The 17,760-nt window shown below is 34.7% G+C and overlaps 1 protein-coding gene and 1 long non-coding RNA gene across 10 annotated transcripts in view; one reads left to right on the top strand and one right to left on the bottom strand.

Annotated features, from left to right (window-relative positions):
• lov (jim lovell) overlaps positions 1-17,301 on the top strand; it is a 127,445-nt gene extending 110,144 nt beyond the window's left edge. For 2 of the 8 annotated variants that reach the window (XM_066281830.1, XM_066281831.1), the window contains exons 2-7: positions 5,313-5,598; positions 5,657-6,061; positions 6,115-6,434; positions 8,966-9,094; positions 9,261-9,631; positions 9,704-17,301. In XM_066281830.1, the coding sequence (XP_066137927.1) occupies positions 5,369-5,598; positions 5,657-6,061; positions 6,115-6,434; positions 8,966-9,094; positions 9,261-9,631; positions 9,704-9,994 (1,746 nt within the window). In that variant the 5' untranslated portion in view covers positions 5,313-5,368 and the 3' untranslated portion in view covers positions 9,995-17,301. Of the gene's footprint in view, positions 1-2,807; positions 2,975-5,312; positions 5,599-5,656; positions 6,062-6,114; positions 6,435-8,965; positions 9,095-9,260; positions 9,632-9,703 lie in introns of those variants that run through there. The other 6 variants (XM_066281832.1, XM_066281828.1, XM_066281829.1 and 3 more) reach the window with 6 other exon arrangements.
• On the bottom strand, positions 1,692-3,826 carry LOC136338989 (uncharacterized). 2 transcript variants are annotated; one of them, XR_010732053.1, is made up of 3 exons: positions 3,679-3,826; positions 2,136-2,259; positions 1,692-1,913 (listed from the first exon to the last, which is right to left on the bottom strand). It is a non-coding gene; the product is annotated as an uncharacterized lncRNA (long non-coding RNA). The 2 variants fall into 2 exon arrangements; XR_010732054.1 differs by lacking the exon at positions 1,692-1,913 and adding an exon at positions 1,940-2,081.
• Positions 17,302-17,760: the final 459 nt, after the last annotated feature.

The raw sequence follows: 17,760 nt of genomic DNA, 5'->3' as shown, positions 1-17,760 counted from the left end.
TTCCCTTATTGTGACAGCAATGCATCTCTTATGGACGTCAAAATTTAGGAGGGTCGGATTTAGGTCAATTAAACCACGATTAAAATGGCTGAATAGATATTTACCTAACAAGTGTGGAATGTGGTAGAAAGACGTTTTTACTTACGAAGTTTTCTTTTGACATATTTTTTCACCATGTTCATTTTTACTATGTTAAATGTTTTAAGATTTATTGAAAGCATTATATTTTGATCCAAGACCTTGAACTAATTCATTTATATTTACATTAAAACTAGAGGCACAAATTGCTAATAACAATAAAAAAATATATATACAAAATCACGTTAGTGGTTTCTGTTTATGCCTCTCGATCTGCTTCCCCATATTTATTGCTTCAAATCCAAAATGTTTTCAGAGTGTATGCACATTCATCACATTTTGATCTGGTTATTACGAATAATATATATCGCGTTTATATTAAAGAATGTCACACAAGACTTTTATATATGAGCTTCCTGAAAAAGGTCTTTTAAAACAGAGTTCTGCTTAACGTTAACTGTATTTGCAATTGAGTTTTTATTGATTTGGTTGTTTTCAATACTTCATGAAAAACAATAAATTTTTTGATGGTAAAATCTCTCGGGTATGTAGTATTATGGTGCAGTTTAGCAGGAAATTTGGGTGCCCCTGTATGGTGAACATACATAGAGCCATATATATATATATATATATATATATATATATATATATATATATATATATATAATTGTCGTTTGTACTACGGTGAAATGATTATCTAATAGGTATGCGTCGGTCACCCATTTGAATTTATATCATTTTCGGTCTTCCACTTATGTTATTCCCGACTATCCTTGCCTGGATGCATATCCTTATTCTGGACATATTTTACCTTTAAATTCACTCTAAAGCCATCATATCAACTTAAAGAATCAAAATTGTGTTCCCTTCCTTAAATAGCCCGTCGGTCGGCTGTGAGTATTTAACTTGCATGCAAATTCCTTACAAACAACTAACTTCACATTCTTGGAAATCGCTGTGTAATACATTACCCCTATTCTTGATTTGTTTCTTTCCTTTTCATTATCATACATATATATTCTTACACGATATTATCAGCGTAGATATTTTGGTAAGTGCCAAATATATGTAAAACAAATGTAGGGATTGCATGTTTCGGCTTATATTGGTGTTACCTAGACGTCGCACTTTTTAAAAAGAAACTTTCTTTTGTTGGTATACGGACGGTAATATAGAAAGCTGTTAATGTGTGTTGGAATCTGATAAAGCCTACGTGTGATAATAAACAAAAAAAAATGTCTTCCACTTTTCAGAAAAGACATCCATCTCGTCCTAATTTGGTAAACAGTCCCGTGCCAGCGAATTTGTTGGAAACAATTAAAAAACTAAAAATTTTTCTATACGGAACCATTTATTAATTACAGAATAACTTAACACGGAATAGTGTATAATAGAATAAAATGGGAACACAACTTCCTGGTCGAGTTTGAAAGTGTTTATATTGGCACGAGATACATACATACCATCACAGTGAACATAGAATGAGGTATTAAAACATTCATGGTCCTGCAGTTTGGAACACTGCAGCAAAAGATAGATAACGTTACATACGAGACACATTATTGTTAAGAGCATTAAAAAAATCTTTTTCTTAATTATTTTTGAATCTCTCTACATAAACACATTTAATATAAAATTTAATTTTGATACAACTCAACTTACAAAAATATTGGGATTACTAATAGCATATTAACAAACATAGATAGTCTTAGTTTAATGCAAAAAAATGTTGAAATATGACTGGTTTGGGCACAATTAAATTATGCTCCATCTGTAAGTGCAACCCCGAATAATTGCTTTTAAATTTTGGCGCGTATTCATTAACACTGTTCTTCCTTGAATAGAAAATATTTTTTGCGAGAAATAGTTTGTAATATTTAGCGTTTACGCAGAAATAGCTACAAAGAATATAAGACAAGTAATAAAATTACAAAATGGAAGTTTGCAGGCAAAATATGTGATGTTATTACTTCATGTTCATTGCACCTACTTCTGCGTAACTGCTGAAAATTCCACACTTAAACTCTTCGTTTTACGTCATCAACATTTTTACCTACTTCTTGTGAGTTATGTATATTTTATTTCCTTGCTCTGTTTGGACGACTCTCTTTGAGACTCTGATATAACTGTCCGCCTCTCAAACAATATTTTTTACGACCAGCTGGCCCTTTATCTGAGTATCTAAAAGATTTTTTACTTGTTTTACGCAGGCCTACTGAAACCTTTGTGGTAATTTTTGTAAATACCACCAAAACTCTACCAATAAGCATGGGACATGCAATATTGGTAGTTTTGGATGGGGCAAAGAACGGCAATCGTATTCAAAATAATCTTTGTGAGTATTTGATAGCGATTTGTGAATAATCGATTCCCTAACACTTGCAATCGTTAATCATCATTTCTCACTTATTTTATGAATCTTTGTGACAGGATGCCGGACCACCTACGGGGCAGCAAATTTCTTTCAACTTAACTTAAAAAAAAAATTGCATTAAATGAATTCGATCGTATCTCGAAAATCCTCATATGACCATATTTCAGCTTGGCCAATGGCTTGGCTGAATTTCTCTTGCTAATCTCTTGTTTACTCTTTTGTTGGTGTTTGTGATTTTTTTGGATTAAAAAAAAATATATTTCGGATTTGGTTCCAATGTGATCAATTAATAAGGTCGATATAGCCCAAGAATTTCTTATTATTTTTTTGTATATCTAAAGCAATAAATAAAACCAAACCAAACGGTCTCAACTGGCGTCTTATCGAAGCTTGACGTCCTTCGTGCTGTTCTGCGACAAAATATGAATTTGTGCATTTAATGTGTGTTCAATGTCCGATAACCTGAGTAAAACACCCGTAAATTGGAGGCAATAACCTAATAACTTCACAACCACCACGTAAGTAGGTTTTCCAAATTAGAACAAGAAAACGTTCAGACATAAATTAAAGAGTACTACAAGCATTTTCAGTTATTTACATATTTTAAGGGGACCTCAACACACGAAATCTACAAATAAACATAAATATTAATTTTATTCTGGCGTAGACAAAGTTAGGTTAAAGTTTGGGTTTAAGTTTTGTTGTTGAAACTAAATTTTATCGCCGCGGTTAAATACTTTATATGGCGTGCAAAGCCGAATGCTAGACCCCTTTAAATTAATTTTCGGTAATGAGCTTTGAAGCTTGTGTTACTTATGTTTATGCCGTGCAATAAATGTATCGCTGAGGGTGAATGAATTATTTTTATATTTCCAGATTACATTTTTTTAGCAAATTTTTTACAATACAGATTCGATACGTCTTGATTGGTTTGAGCGGAGCAGTTCCATTAATAACCATATAGAAATATAACTAACCGCTATAAAACATTTTTAAAAATCTTTAACGTTTACGCAAAATGAAATACAATGAATGTGAAGCCAATAATACAACTGCAAAATGGAAATTAACGAGGGAATCTGCTCTGCTCTTAGGCATAGAGGACCAAGCGTTTTGCATAAATTCATTAGAAATTGAAGGAAATTTATGTAATAATAATATAATAATAATACAATCGATGGATTGATTGAAAGGGGCAGTGGGCCTTCTGGATCACCTGACCTTACCTCTATGAACCTTTTTACGGGGTTATGTGAAACTTAAGGTGTCTTTAAATCCTGCAATATAAAGGAGCCACACAAAATAAACAAAGAGACGTAAATATGAAATTAAGTAAAAAATGCAGTATGATTTTGAAACGTGGCCTCATACCAACATGAAATAAATTTACAACTGAAATTGAAACGAGCGCACTGATAAAGCAGGCACACATGCACGTATAGGGTACATTTTTTTGACGAATTTCTTCAATTATCTACTAGCCAATGTGCTCAACTTCAATTTCTACCTCTGTAAAATCGGTGGAATAAGCTCAAAGCAAATATTTCCACGATTTTTTTTTTTAGTTTTATTAGTTACTCCATGTTGTATATTTTGCGAAAACGCTAAGAATTACAAGCTTTTTCTTGCGAGGAGCTCATGCCATAAAACCCGTCTCTTGCTCGTGTGAATACGGTCCTATTTTCTTCAATAATTTTATAATACAAGAATGTAAATATGAAGACAATACCAAAGCTGGGAACCCTATCAAAACTTTAGCTGGGAGGAATTTCCAGTAGGAGATCTTGTAAACAGAAAATCCCTCAACCCTATTTTACTGAAACCCTCTATGTATAGAAAACAGCTTGATATATCGCTCCCATATAGGAACAACCTGACGCCGATACCACACACATAACAAATCACTAGCTGTCTCTGTTTTAATTTAAGTCATTATGAATTTCTTGTTTCGGCCCTCGTTAAGGGTAGTTTCTCTCCCCTCTTTGGGAAACAGCCACGTTGCACAGATCCTTTTCTCTGTCCCTAAATGTTTTCGTACGTGCTCGGTCGAATATGTCACATACGCACGCGAGGTCTAACTTTGCATGTTTGTTTTCGGGGGTTATTACTCCAGAAACGATTTAAAGGCGAAGTGAACTGACAGTTCAAGTTACCCCCCAATGGTTGGGGAGCTAACTGATTTTATCTGGAATTCGTACTAGAAAGAGCAAAGCAAATGATATCTCGTTTCAAACCTACAAAACATTAAAATATGAATGTATGTAATCAAACTTCTCGGAGAATAAGATATTATATGAAATGATCATAAAGAGCGAATGAAATGACTCGCTTCTAAACGAAGAACCCTCAAAGTATTCGTGACTCCATACGCGTTCTAAGCCCAGAACTTAATAGGAATTTTGATCGCTTAATTGTTTACTTGATTTGTGTGATGCCAGTAGCAGTCATTATGTATTTTTACCTTCAAGTGTTCCTTGCTTTTTAAGTGAATCATAAATTAACCTTTTATATTGCTTCAGTTAAAATAAGAAACATGCGAGGGTCGATGGAAATATAGAGTGATTGTTACCAATAAGACGCCAAAATGCGTTTCTGAGTGTAGCTATCCAGGATTCTGAATAAATTAGACTGAATCAGTAAATTTCTTCGTTAACCTTAACCGTAATTATTACTTAGTTTCTATTACCCTTTTGTCTTCACTGAAAAGTCGTTAGAACTAATTTTTCAGTTAGTTTAAAAACTTAGAGTAACGTAAGTCTGCAGCTTTGTGTTCGTGCCTTCAATCCATTTATTATTATTATTCCTCCATCTGTTTTTTTAGTAAGAAAATAACTTTTCTAAAATTTCCTTTTACTTTCAGAAATTCAAAATTCAAAAAGAAACATGACCAGCGCCTTGTGAGGACACGTGCACAATATGACTCAATCCCACTACTCCTTGCGATGGAACAACCATCAATCGCACATTTTGGCTGCTTTCGAAGCCCTGCTACAAGCAGGAAGGCTAGTGGATGTTACCTTAGTGTGCTCAGAAACATCCATTAGGGCCCATAAGGTGGTACTGAGTGCGTGTAGTCCCTTGTTTCAACGTATCTTTTCGGAAAACCCTTGCAAGCATCCTGTGATTGTTTTGAAAGATTTCAGTGGGTAAGTTCTCTCAGGTCTCAAGTCCGGAAAATACATTTAAAACATTGCCACATTTTAGGTGGGTCGTACAGGCCATCATAGACTTCATGTACAAGGGCGAAATTAGTGTGATCCAAGAACAGCTGCAATGCCTGATGAAAGCAGCTGAGAGCCTCCAAGTGCGGGGTTTGGCAAACCAAGACCCCTTCGGCGTAGACAAGGAATCCACCAGTGTCGTGAACCAATCACCAACTCCATCCACATCATCAAACGACTATGATAGGCAGTATTACACCAATAGCAACAGATATCCGATGCCTGGAGTCACTGCAACCACTCCCGTGGAAGGAGCTTGTGCTTTATCTCCCACTCAAAATGCTGATCCTCCAGTCAAGTTACCTCACATGACGAGGCTGTCTTTTCCTGAAACCCTCATGCCGAGGTCAGAATGTCAATCGCCCATTGCTAGAAGAAAGCAGTCCAGGTAAGTTTCTCACTTACAAACCTATAAAGCTTTAATTTTCGATGAGTAAAAAGACGTTCGATCCGTAGGCCTCGAAGACGATCAGGAGAACTCGGCGGACCTCAAGACGCTGCTGAAAATCTCTGCATCAAAAGGAGATGCGAAAGGTCTTTAATCAAAGAGGAAGAACGGAACTGCACTCCGGATCTATCTATGCCCAGCCCCGAATTGGACTTGAGTACCGCTAGCAGTGGCAAAGAATATTTGTCTTCGCCAGTCCCTGCACATCAGCCCCCCATGAGCCTGAAACAAGAGATCGATAGTCAATCCCCATTGCCGTTTGGTCCCATGCCCGGAGTTCCAGCACTTAATATAACGCCTCCGCACAGTAAATGTAAGTATTCAATTATTAGGTACCAAGAGTGGTACTCAGAGTGTTGCGAACATCGAACCGCACCATATCGTAGGCACGTGCCTGATAAGATCTAAAGGAAGTTAAAGCGCGACAGTGTCGCTGTAATTTATGGAAAGATCTGGTGGAAATTTATTGCCACCATCACAGCTGTGAAAGATACTGGGGAAAAGTATCTATGTAGATAGGTTAAAGATACTTGCACCAGAAATATTTATGTCTAATTACTTGGCTAGTTCAATGCATCATTTTCCTAAGCAAGTGTCAGCGATAATAAAGTATCTGGACAGGTATCTACAATACTTGAGAATAACGAATTTTTGCGATTGTCCGTTGTGCATCGGCTGGAAGAAGTATTCATTATTTTCGGGTATTTTTTCATTCTAATCTGTGTCGATCCTGAAGATACAAAATTCCTTAAAAAATGTGTAGTTTTCAAGATCATTCTTATTCTAAGGAACTCGATAACTATTTTTCGAGCAATTATACAGGGTGTTTCAGAACTGTACGATCAAATTTCTGGGGGTTGTTCCGTGCAGCGAGCACAGTAATTGTTCAAAATGTCCTCAAACTTCGTTGCTCCGTTCCAACGACATGCACGGTTTCCACGGATTTGTCTAAAAAGTTGATGATCGATTCGAGCGACTTCACATTTCGCAGTGATTCGTGCAATCAGGCCTAGTTCTGTTTCCACTGGCGTTTTTCATAAACCAGAAACTGGTCTACGCAGAAAAAATTTTAAAGGTGTTAGATCGGATGGTCTAGGAGGTCACGGAACTGGACCGCCTCTGCCAATCCGACGTTGTCGAGACTGGCGAATTTTGACATTTGGAATAATTACTGCAGTCTTATTTTCTACAAAGAAATCAAATAAAACTTGATAAGACACGTTTTTCCACATAACTGTCTTAAAGCATAATGAGACAGTATAGCCTTAAGGAGGCATTTGCGGTCACGGGTATCTGAGACTCATATCTCCAGTTGTTGCACTGACCAATCATCGCAGTACTGAAACACCCAGTATATGTAAATACCGTAAAGCAGGTATCTTTTTACAATTATATTTCTACAGGTAGGCGACCATTATGGTCGACATTGTTGCCGAGTTAATTGCTCGGCACCATTAATTTGAGTCGATGAGACAAACTAACAAGGCCGGAACTAACCTGAGGCATCGCCCATGTCAGGATAATCATGTAACAATTAAGAGCTGACATCATACACATGCGTCAATATGTTGTTGGAAAAAGTAATAATGTTTAGACCTCGGGTACAAATTAATCATTAAAAACTACTTCAGAGCCTCATACAAGCATAATCATGCCTTGGAACAAATGCCTGGCCCACCCTTAACACAAACGCCGTCATGACTTGCTGGAACGTCGGCGGCTGTCGACCTGTCGAAAGAAACCAAAACAAAAGATGCCAGCAGCGAGAACGATTTTTAAACATAATCTCAACTTTTTAAAAAGTCTTGTTAACATCGCACCATTAATAGTTTATGCAAATGACGTTCGGTTTGCGCGATAATTGGTAACCGGGCAGGCAATGACTCATATACAATACGGTTTTCTCTCTGTAAGCAGAGGTGGACTCTATAGCCTCTGGAAATACCCACGCAATAATATGGTGATACCTACTTCTTGGGTCTATTCTTCACTTAAAAAAAAAAAAAAAAAAATCAATGATGGTGTGACAGAAAGCTCCGTGACTGGCTTTAATAATGATGATAAAAGTTTACAATTTAGTCTCCCATCTAAACGTTATTCATTGTTCCCATTCAGTCAGGAAAAATTGCCATTTAGCTTCAATTCTCAATATGACGAGCGTTATTGCCAAAAATAAAAGAGCGTTTGTTGATATTCGTCTCCCCCCCTGCCCCTGTCGTCAATTGATCTATATTCGATAATACCATGTCCAAGTGAAATTCCGGCGGTTCAAATCGGGAGATCGCGCGGGCCCTTCGAAACTGCGTGTGTGTCTCCACGTCCGGATTTAATCTGGGGAACTTTTGAGTGACTATTGCGCTTCAGCTAAGAAACTCAATCGTCCGTCTCAAGAATCTAACATTGTACGATCTGAAATTGAAATATCAAGCGTAATTCCGAGCACAACAGTTTGTTCATATCGACAACTTTAAAAACTCCATGACATTAATTATACATGCCACCTTAATACGATATACAAGTACTAGCCATCGTTTATTCCGTGTGATTTAACACTTGCTTTCTCCAGAAGGTAATATGCCTGTAATTTCATCAGAATTGCTATTTAAATATTAAGAGGTATAGGATCGGACTACATTAGATATGCACGTACTTACTATTTATAATTACCAGGTACTCTTGCAAATCATATATTCCCACATGATTTATTTAGCCCAGAGGTTGAATTGGATATCGACATGTCGGAAAAAATTATTATAATGAAGAACAATTACAATAATTACACTCAGTGCCCAATTATTTATTTAGTTAGAGAGACATAAGGCTGTGAGGACTTTCTTTTTGTAGTTTTCGGATTGGATTCCTCACTTGGATTGTTCCCTCCAACGCTAGATACGGCCGCCTGCAGAAACACCCTATTCGACATGACTGATCCCAGAAACGTTATAGACGCCAACATGTTCGTGAAAAAGAAGAGTATGATCATTTGCTTTTTTCAATCGAACTTATTTGCTTTGGAAATTTCACTTAATTTCACATCTCGAGATAATATGCGAAAGCGAGGTGGCTTGTAAATAGTGAAGATTTCGAAATTTACGAGGCATGTCTGATATACGATATAAGTAACGCAGCTCGCTTTCAGTAGGAAGACCGAAAGGACAACATTCAGCCCCCCGAGGAGGACCCCCTCGATCGTGGACAAATGCCGAACTAACGGAGGCGTTGCAGCACGTTTGGAATAAGAAGATGACAACAAGTCAAGCTTCTAGAATATTCGGAATTCCGTACAATTCCCTTCTAATGTATGTTAGAGGGAAATACGGAAAAAGTCTTAAACTGGAACAGCTGAGGAAAGATTGTATAGGAGGCCCCAATCCGCCTATGGAATTGTTAGGGAACATGAGCAGTAATAACAACAACAATAACTTGTCGAAGACGAGCGATCGGGATCAAGAATCATTGTCAACCACCAGACCATCGAGTACTGATCAAGATCAGATACCGCAACATCCGGTAAGCTGGACTTCCGAGTCTCATGGTTTATACCGTCAACCCAAAAAAAGAGCTTATATGACGAAAATTAAGATGTATAATTTGCTATTTCAGCTCTTCGGCCCATTCACTCATAATTTCTATCCCGATTTCGGCACCGGATTTCCCATTCCCGTGAGCATGATTCACTTGTTGCCTCAAGGGGGTGACAAGAGCCGCCCGGAGCACAATGCTTACGGTCAAACAGCCCCTCATGATGAAGAAATGAAGCCGATCCCAGGAAAAGAAGTGAAAGAAGAACCCAGCGTCCAAGATATCTACAGGCCGTCCAATATGGAAGTGGACGACCGAAGGGAGTTGGTCCAACAGAACGGCCAAGATTAATGGTATTATCCATGAGTGACATGAACTTGAAATACAAAGCAAAAAAACTCTTGCTTTGTACTTCATGTAGATTTAGCGCAGTTCTTAGTAGATTTTAGTTTTATTTGATTTAAGTTTTTGAACGTAGATTAGAGAGCTGTAGGAATTGAGACATGGACATAGATTTTCTCTATCGCCTAAGTTTTGGTAAGAACAATCGATGTACAGCTGTGGGAATTATGGCGTGCAATTAGAAAAATGCCTCCCCTCCTCATAGTATCGATTGTCGATAAATTGATTCAATGTGATATCAATAAATTGAACGATATTTCAAAGATATTGTGGTGAGACTCTACGCATTTTAAAGTCCACCAAAATGGTGAGTTCACAATATGTCTTAAGAATGGAGTGGAAGTAAAGGGCACAAGCCTAGAGGTTTTCTAAAAAAAACATAAAAAAATCGATGGTAAAAAATTGGTTATATTGTCGAGCATTGGGCAGATCATCCAGTTTCGGAATATCCATGGGAATTGTAAAAAGCTGAAATTTTCACGGCTGCACATCGAATCCTTGTATACTTCATTTCTGAATTCCTCGGCATATATTCTAGAAATTTGCTTAAGTTTAAGTCAGGGTAGTTCGGGTTGAATAATAGTAGTACGAGTTAGGGAAGCAGGCTATTATCACACGCGAGTGATTTGCAAACCAAGCCGATAAGGGGAGGATCGCTTCACTTAAAGATGGTAATATCACTAAGCGCCACGCTCTAATGAGTTGAAATTGAATCACTATAATTAGTGGTTCAATTTCAACATCAATTTCGTGGATTCATTGAATACTTAAAGCTGATGCGGATAACGCACTGATGTCAAAAATGAAAGTGCGTGTGGTAAGTAATACCGCACATTAAAATTGATTAGTCCGTAATATTATTACAGACTGATGAATTTTATTATTCAACTTGCTTCTTATTGAATGCTGTATTCGTATCTTCACGAGTTTTTGTCAATATTCGTATACAGCCGTGGCAAAGACTACCTACGTATTTTTCGTACAAACGGCTGCCTTCCAAGGGCCAGAGCACGGTACAATGATTTAGCCCAATTGGTCAGCTGTTTGGTTTTTTATTTGTTTGCACTGAAATGGATGGAAATTTTCATTAAATGGATACGTGCAATGGAAATATCTAGAATGGTGATCACTTATTATGAGTCATACTTGTGGTAAACTATGTGGCAGCTCTTCATAAGCTGTTCGAACGTGACTTTCCGGTGCACTATAAGTGATATTTGGTTACTTAGGTGCAATATTAGATTAGAGCTAGAAAATTGTAGGTTATCTCTTTTCCATCGGTTATTTTAGTTAGATATTTTAAAATATGCTTAGAGGTGTTGATTTTAATACTTTTGTGTAGGTTAAGATGTTCGTGCTTCCTAAGTTTTCGTGACTATATCTCAGTGTTTTGTTGGTTCCTGATCAGTAATGTAAAGGGCCTGTATGCAAGATTCGTCATTTACCCTCACTGAGTTTTCTGAAGTAACCGGTATATGAAGGACCCTTAACTTAACTTCATAACTCGCTTTGCGAAATCCCTTTCCCAAGATTTTTGAAATGTTAATCAATGATATTATTCATTTTTTATTTCATTTTGTCTCATTACTAAACACACGTCACCTCAATTCTTTCAAGCATATGGTGTGGGCCTAGATTAGTTGAAAATAGGAAATTGTTTTCGATTTTACGCTCAGTCTTCAAAAAGACTGATAAAGAAAAGTCAAAGAAAATTAGAGCCGCATGGTATACCTTCAGGGTAATCATACGAGAAGATGCATAATGCATCTGTAAGTTTCTGCAATTGCAGATGTAGATGCTTTCACTCTACATTCGAAACATAGACGTAATGAATGTATGCTTACGCACATTCATTACGGTTATGTAGATTTACCTACCTATATAGACAAACGCTGGATAACCGTTCTTAGACACATAAATTCTACATAAAACTAATGGGAAGGACGGAAATATGAGATAACTCGGGAAAAAATTTCGTCCTGTGCATTGCCACAATGAATCTATGAACGTGAGTTCTCATTATGTAGATATTTAAGTTTTAGTATGAGCTATAAAAATTTCTTGCAATTTGTCTATAAAGGGGGTCTCCTTCTCATCAAATTCAAAAATCTGTATAGTAAATTTGAGTTGTGACTCAGTTCTTTTGAAGCCATCTTTCATCTCAATATAACAACTTTTATCTAAAAGAACGGCATTTTCTAAACATTCAAAGTTTCAAAAATTTTTAGTTGCCAGATATTCAATTTACTTTTCGAAACTCATTTTTCAGTCGCTTTTCTTCCTAGTCTAAGATCAGAGGCTGCGAAATTTCATTTACCTTACCAAGATATGCCCTTACGACGAATCTTGCCTACCGAAATGTAACATTGTTTGGTTATTTAAGTTCCATGTCTAACTTTTTACCAAATTCCGATAGCCCCTCTGTACATATACTGCTGGATCTGAAACAATATCGGAATTTGTTTTCATAAGACTGATATATCATTATGCCAAGATGTTCCGACTACAAGCATACTACTACAGTTACTACAATTTTATTTTTTAATACAACCACTATCTACAGTTCCTCAAATATACAGATTTTTTACCAAATATTTACCGAATGTTTCTATATACCTACAGTGGCTTTTGTTTGATACAGTAATACATTTTCAACCAAAATATTCCGTATAAGGTGGCAACTTACGGGATATATCCTTATCAATACTTACAGCTGCGATATTAGTGATTTACTGCAATAAAATGGTTTTGTACAGTATACAGAATTTTAAAGTTATAGAACGGTATTTTTGTTTCTCACAAAACATATTTTTCAATCAAACCCGAGTAGTGTTAAACAGTTGGTTTTATATTTTTCTACTTAGCCATACAATACAGTAATAAAGCCCCATGAAATAGAGTACCTATAGTTAGTTAGACACTCAATCTGAGTTAGTTGGAACAGACTGAACTTTCAGTTGTATACCCCTAAAATTGGTCACAATTTTGCAATATTCTTGAAGAATGAACTTGGCTGATGAGCAACGTAAAGCGGTCTACATTGTGTAAAATTCCCATGTAAATTAATAATGTACAGAGCAAACTATGTGTTAACTGTGTATTAAAAAAAAACGATCATCGTCATAATATTCCGTTCATATACTTATATTATACCAAATAAAGCTTAAAATGAAAAAATTGTACAAAAATTATAATTGTATGGTTAGATAAAATTATTGTATACGGTCAATGATGTACAAACTAAATTAGAATATATTTGGCTTGTTACTGCAATTAACCGCTTTTCGAGTAGCCACCTTGTGCATTAGATTGCAATCTAAAATGTTTCTTCAATTTTACTCAAGAATAATTAAAGAATTGTTGCAATCAATACATAGCGGCCAAAACTTGCATTAGGTATATTATGATTGTGAGGAATTGTTTAATTTTCAATAATAATTGTTTGTGATACTATTGTACGAGTAGTGGGCACTCACTATATTAAAACTTTTGAATTTAAATTTTAGTACCGCCGATATCTTAGGTTTTCGACACATCTCTAGCAGGGTAAATATAAGTGCAAACGTTGCTAAACTTTAAAAGGTAATAATCAATCGAAATTAATACAAAGTTTACGACACATCACTAGAGTATAACGACATTTTTCAATTTCTATGTATTATTTTAATCTTGATTGTCTAGGAATCAGAGTGGGGTCAGAACTATTTTTTTAACACATTTTTAAAAGCTTTGTTTTTATTTTTTTGTTTCATTTTTATCTTATTTTTTCTCTTATTTTTTATTTCCCTTATCTTATTTTTATTTCTCTTTTTATCTTCCTATTTTAATTATTTCTTTAATTACAAATTTGCAGTTTCTTTGAATAGAGGGTTTCCCATGACTCGTTAGCGTAGAGTAATGGTAAGTTCCTTAGTCAATTTCAAAATCCTATACGAATATCTCCAAAACTCAATATTAAATTAATTTTTAAATAGTTAATAAACGACACAAATTATCTGTCTCTCCTGATCAATTTTCTAACCTTTAAACGGTGAAAAACATTTTTTCCACTACTAGTTTTAAAGGATACCATCAATGGGTGCATTGCGTAACTGTAAAATTATTCTTTGAAAAAGTTGAATAGCAATAATGACACTTATATGGTGTATCATTATTTACCTAGCGAAATAATCCGCCACAATTTCGTCCTCATATAACTATTATTTCATTTAGGGTTACCATGGACATTAAATCAAACTAATGGCCACTGTTCATGTCATTATGTTTCAGATTAAATTTATGCTTAATTTAGATTAAGTAAGTTGTAATTTTATTAAATCTAGTAGTGAAAAAGATCGTAACCACCGCGGTGGGGAAATATTTCTTTGCTGAGGAATGCTATTGAGAACATATCGGGTCATAATTTACTTCTCTAGCTTGGTGTATAATCTATTTTTAGTTTGTAATAATAAAACATAAGTAATATTATAAGACAGTTTTGCATGTTTACTTATGTACGTTTAATATAAAGTTTTGGTATAATTATGTGTAATAAATTTTCGACTTTAAAGACTGAGGAACTCACCCTTAGTTTAAATTTGCCGAGTCATCAAATTGCTGCAGTTCATTCCATACTAAATTGAGAAAAAATAACCAAAATCAATGCGGATCTCTCATTAAGAAAATTCAAATTAGCTTGTGCAGCATTTTAGATCTTGCGTACGCAAAAATGAATTTCGAAAAATTTTTAGGATGACAAGGAACTCATTAGATATCATGCTTAAACTCAGTGAAGCATAGTTTAGAAGGAAAAACTTTCAAGGACATTCCTGGTAAAACACATTTTTTCCTATTGGAAAATATGTGTTATATTATAGTATGCGAAATTTGAAATATGTGAACAAAACAGTACTAAGCGAATACGAAAATATGCAGTGAATAAATTACCATAAAAATACAAAAAAATCAAGGGCTTTCTCTTTCAGCCTTTATAAAAATTTTGAACGACTTCTTGTTGAATTGGTATCAAGTTAACTATTTGACATCATGCATCCACATGTACAAATGGATTTTTAGTGATTGTGAAAAACTCGAACCATGTATTATTCATGGAAAAAGTCTAATTTGCTATATAGGTTATGTTTAAAAAATGCTTCGTTAGGAATAAAAGAACAATTCATTAGGAGCTCGGAAAATAGCATTTTTCGTGCGCTCGTGAGAAATTCCCGTATGATGCGAAGCCAGAGATGGGAAGGCATAAAGACGGAAAAATGCAATTCGGATGTGTAATGAACGGAACTTCTCATTACTCTGAAAACGATAAACAATGAAATTGACTTTATAAAGCAAAAATTTTCGTTGTTCGAGTTGCATTCATAATTGTTTCTAATTGTACTGTACGATGAAGGAATGGGAAGAGAAAGACAGAAATTTGATTTTATTTAAGTTTTTTCGGGTCTGTACTACTACAGCGACCACTATTGTTGCTGTAGCTGCGGGAGTTAGCTGCTTTGACTATGTAACTAGTTGCGAAGTGAAACCCAGTGAGTCCACGGTTTTGATCATAGTTAGTTCACACCATCCATCTTAAGAGTGTTATTTTGCTTTTGATTAGAAAAATTAATACTGATTGGTTTTTTTTAGAATTTCGAAAATAAATTTCGAGCTTAATTGCCCTCTTTCTCAATTTTTGTTATGAAAAAATAAGATGTTATAAACAGTCTCTAGTTTTGACCTCACTTTCCACAGTCTACTTCTATTATAGAACAGTAAATTTATAGTATTGTATAATAGAATAATTTATTATTAAAATGTGATAAGGCTATCCCATACATAGGATAGCTTCCTTTATTTAGTAGCTACTAAATAAGTTTAAACATCACAAGGAAGGCTCGTATTTGCTTTAAAATATAAGCCTTTCTCGAATAGGCTAAGTCAATCAAAATGTTACCACTTCTTAATGTTCTCTATTTTGTTTATCTCTGCTCTCCAAAGTTGTAATCTCAGCAAAGGTTGTGCATTTGTATTAGAATGGCTTTTATTTAAAGTTTGTTTGCAAGTTCCTCTTTTCTCAAATATTTTATGGATTTAAGTATTTCGTTAATATATTTATTTTAGTAATCATAAGAATATTTGCAGTTGCAGTAAATTTGTCAGGATTACATTCCTATCGAATATTTTACAACTAATATTGGTGCTGGTATATTAATATTAAGTTGTATATAATTTATAGAAGGAAACACACACTCACACAGACATTCCTACTGAAGTATTATTAGTTTTTAGCCTAATATATTTTCCAATAGGATAAGTGATGATAATTTTTGAGTTCCTGATTTTCCTTATTCTTAAATATTTTACTTTATTAACACGATAAACAATGTATATGTAATTCTCAGGATAATGAAGAGTGAATCAGAACTTTAGAGGATTTACGTTTGTCAGCTATGTTTATGTTATAATTTAGATTTTGTTACAAATTGCAAGTTCATATTACAGTTGCATTGCCAAATTTTTCTTAGAAATTTTAACTAATTATTGCTAAATTGCTTATTTAGATTTAAAATTGGAAATGGCAGTAATATATTCTAGTAACTTTTGATCAGTAGAAAAAATATATGAAGCTCGAAAAATATTACGACCATTTCTAAAAAAAAAATTGTTAAAATTCTTGTAAATTTGGGCATTGTGTAAATTAATTCCTGGCAAACAGGACATATAGAAAAGGAACGAACCCCTGGCATTAACTTGTAAAAAAATAATGTTGCAATTCTTGTAATATGGTACAATCTGTAAAAAAACATCATTAAATTAAGGACTTAGTTGAAATTAGCACCTCGTACATTTATTTTTCTCCGTATTGATTTAGTTTGATTTTGAAAATCTGTAACAATAATTAACAGGGTACTAAATACAATATCCCATAGCTATACATTTATATCTAAATAAAATATAAAACAGGAAAGTATACCACAAAGCAGACAGAAATTATCTACAAAGTTGACATTAACTTTAATATTTCTTGTAGACAATTTTTGATCCTGCTTGTGAAGATTGAAGACGAAGATCTTCTTTCTCCTGATCGTCATCTCGCCTTTGTACGAGGTGTTTTTAAATTATAATATTTGTGCAATAGGCGCACATTTAGGAATAAATATGATGTACTATAATAAATTTTAGTCTAGGAATATATACAAAATATAGGTATTTGATAATTAGGTAGGCTTAGTTTTTGATGATGTTAAAACAAAATTTAATAAAGCTTCGTGAAAGACCAACATTGTTTCTTTAATAAAAGCATGATGATGAACCGTCATCAATGAACGTGTGATGAGCGTAATCGGCAAAGCCACTCAAGACGTAGGGGGTTTTTGAAAGAGATTATGGCAAAGAGGTTCGAAGAAAAGGGTAAAAGGGTTGAACTTTAACTGCATATGAAAAAGATAGGCAAAGACTGTGAAGTCGCATACTCATGGCCTATTGCCCAATGTCTCCATTAATTTAATACATGGAACGATGCAGATTTGGTTGACCCATTTTGATTTAACACAGTGCTACAGGAGTTTTCCATATATTTTAAAGCACTATTAACGCATTTACGTTAAAAATAATAGAAAACATTAAATTATCAATATCGAAATTGAATCCCTGAGTTCTCAGAATTCATAATCCAATAAAACAAACCAACATTTAAAATTATTTCAAAAACTGATTGATTTTTTTGAAACGGTGCTTTT

This window comes from Euwallacea fornicatus, chromosome 4, assembly GCF_040115645.1.
Source record: "Euwallacea fornicatus isolate EFF26 chromosome 4, ASM4011564v1, whole genome shotgun sequence".
NCBI lineage: Eukaryota > Metazoa > Arthropoda > Insecta > Coleoptera > Curculionidae > Euwallacea > Euwallacea fornicatus.
The sequence above is the reverse complement of the archived record's forward strand: the minus strand, read 5'-3'. Positions and strand labels throughout refer to the sequence as shown.